Source organism: Alligator sinensis, unplaced genomic scaffold, assembly GCF_000455745.1.
Source record: "Alligator sinensis unplaced genomic scaffold, ASM45574v1 scaffold1488_1, whole genome shotgun sequence".
Classification (NCBI taxonomy): Eukaryota; Metazoa; Chordata; order Crocodylia; family Alligatoridae; genus Alligator; species Alligator sinensis.
In genome coordinates, this window is record NW_005843097.1 from 210,489 (window position 1) to 212,897 (window position 2,409).

General features: G+C 55.3%; 1 protein-coding gene across 4 annotated transcripts in view; it reads left to right on the forward strand.

Moving 5' to 3' along the window:
* NLGN2 (neuroligin 2) overlaps positions 1 to 2,409 on the forward strand; it is a 19,319-nt gene that overhangs the window by 3,438 nt on the left and 13,472 nt on the right. For 3 of the 4 annotated variants that reach the window (XM_014526645.2, XM_025193767.1, XM_025193769.1), the window contains one exon: positions 2,222 to 2,278. The exons of the other annotated variant lie outside the window; for it this stretch is intronic. In XM_014526645.2, the coding sequence (XP_014382131.1) occupies positions 2,222 to 2,278 (57 nt within the window). The remainder of the gene's footprint in view (positions 1 to 2,221; positions 2,279 to 2,409) is intronic. 4 annotated transcript variants of the gene reach the window in all.

Genomic DNA, 2,409 nt, shown 5'->3' on the forward strand with positions numbered 1-2,409 from the left:
TTGATGTTATGGAGTGGTTCATTAGGTTGGTACAGTGGGGGCTCATAAAGTGGTCCATTGGGTTGTTGGCGGTGGGGAATGGAGTGGTCCAATGGGTTAGTGGTGGTGTCATAAAATGGTCCATTCCTTTGACCGGGGTGTTGTGGACTGGTCCATTGGGCTGGCTGCGGTTGGCAGATAAGGTCTCATGGAATGGTCCATTCCATTGACGGGGGTGGCTCATGGAGTGGTCCATTGGGTTGGCTTGGGGGTGTGGTGTGGAATGGTCCCTCCCCATTGGTGGGGGTGTTGTGGACAATTCCATTGGGCTGGTGGGAGTGTATCATGGAGCAACCCATTGCATGAGCTGATGAGGTGTCTTGGGAATGGTCCATGCCATTGGCAGGGGAGTGTTGTGGAGTGGTCCACTGGGCTGGCTGGGGGGGTATTGTGGAATGGTCCGTTCCATTGGTCTGGAGGGGAGGGTGTTTTTAATGGAGGGGGAGGGGCAAGGACCCTGGCAACAGGGTTGCCATGGAGATGTAGGGTGTCTGGTGTGGGGGAGGGGGCTGGCATGCCATGGGGGTGGGGATTGTCCCCCTACCCCATCCCAAGGAAGGGGGGATGGCAGTTACCATAGAAGCCAAGTGACAGTGGGCTCCCAACCCCCCCCACCCTGCAGCCCCATAACCGCTCTCAGAGCTGGATAAAACGCAGGCATCCGGTCCCTTAGCCACCCCCCACTCTCACCCCCTGGTCCCACTCCCCTCCCAAAGACCCCAGGTGTCTGGGCTCCCAGTCCCCCTCGCCCCAACTTTCTGCTGCCTGTTCCTTTGCAGTGGTTGGCTAGTGAGGGGTTAATGATGCAGGGGGCGAGAGCAGGGGGGGCTGTCAGGATGCCTGGGGTCTCTGGGAGGGGAAGGGGGCTGGGGGGTGAGAGCAGGGGAGCTGGGGATTCAGACATCCGAGGTGTCTCTGCACTATGCCATGGGAGCTGGAGTGGGGGGTGGTCTGGGGGCTGCTGCTCTTCCGCAGCCTGGACCCCCTGGGATGTGGGGGACACCTGGTCTGAACCCACTGGCTCGGCCGCCAGGGCCTTGGTGCCCATGTATACTGCTCCCTCCCTTCCGCCCCCCCTCCCCCTGGTCCATCCATCTGGCCTCACACCCCAACCTGTCCATCAGTCTGTGGGAGCTGGAGTGGGGGGTGGTCTGGGGGCTGCTGCTCTTCCGCAGCCTGGACCCCCTGGGATGTGGGGGACACCTGGTCTGAACCCACTGGCTCGGCCGCCAGGGCCTTGGTGCCCATGTATACTGCTCCCTCCCTTCCGCCCCCCCTCCCCCTGGTCCATCCATCTGGCCTCACACCCCAACCTGTCCATCAGTCTGTCTGGTCAATCCTTAGTCTGTCCGTCCATCCCCATAATCTCCCACGTGTCCATCCCTCCCTCTGTCACTCTGTCCTTCCTTTCATCTCTGCCCATTCCTCAGTCCCCCGTCCGTCTTTCTGTCCATCCCTCCCCACGCATCCCCTTTGGCTGTCCGTCTGTCTTGCCATCCATCCTTCTTTCTTCTGCCAGTCTGTCCAGACATTGGGCCCTCTCCATACACTTCTATTTTTCCATCCATCCACAGCCATCCCGCCCCCCCCCCCTCTCTCTCTATCGTGCCCGTCCATCCATCTCCTGATCTACCCGACAAGCCTCTGTCTGTCCATCCTTCCATCCATGCACTGTCCCCACAACCCCCACGTATCCATCCATCTCTCTATAATCTTTCCTTCTTTCTTTCTTTCTGTTAGCCATTGTGCCCATCTGTCCATCCATCCCCCCGGCACAGAGCCCACAGCTGTGGGACACAGGACCTGACCTATCTCCCCCCTCCTGTAGCCCCCCAGCCCCCCTCCTCTTACCCCCACCCCACCTTTAACCACCTTTGACTCAACAGCTGCTTCCCGTGTCCTCTCGGTCTCTCTCTCTTTCTCTGTGGCCTTTTTTCGGGGGAAAAAAGCTTGTATTTTGCTCGTTGACGGAAAAAAAATTGCGATTCTGAACAAAAAAAAATTGTATTTTTTTTAACTGTTCTTGGGTGGTTTTTTTCCTTGTTTTTTTAAAGCAAAAAAAAAAAACCCTCTTGATTTCTCTCTTTTTTTGGTGTATTTTTTTTCTTGCTCTTTGCTCTTTCTCTCGTTTTTTTCCCCACTTTCCCAATTTTTCTTTTTTCTTCTTTTTCCCTGGTCTTAGGTCCACTCACAAAAAAACGGGACGACCCGTCTGGAAACAATCCCTCAGCTGATGAAGGTATTTTCGGCTGCATGTTTTCCACCTCTTTTTCTTGCCTTTTTTCTTTTCTTATTGTTTTTTTTTTTTGCTTTTTTTTTACTTCCCTTCTTTTCTTTGATTCCTGGGGGGGGAAGTATCAGCAAAATTTC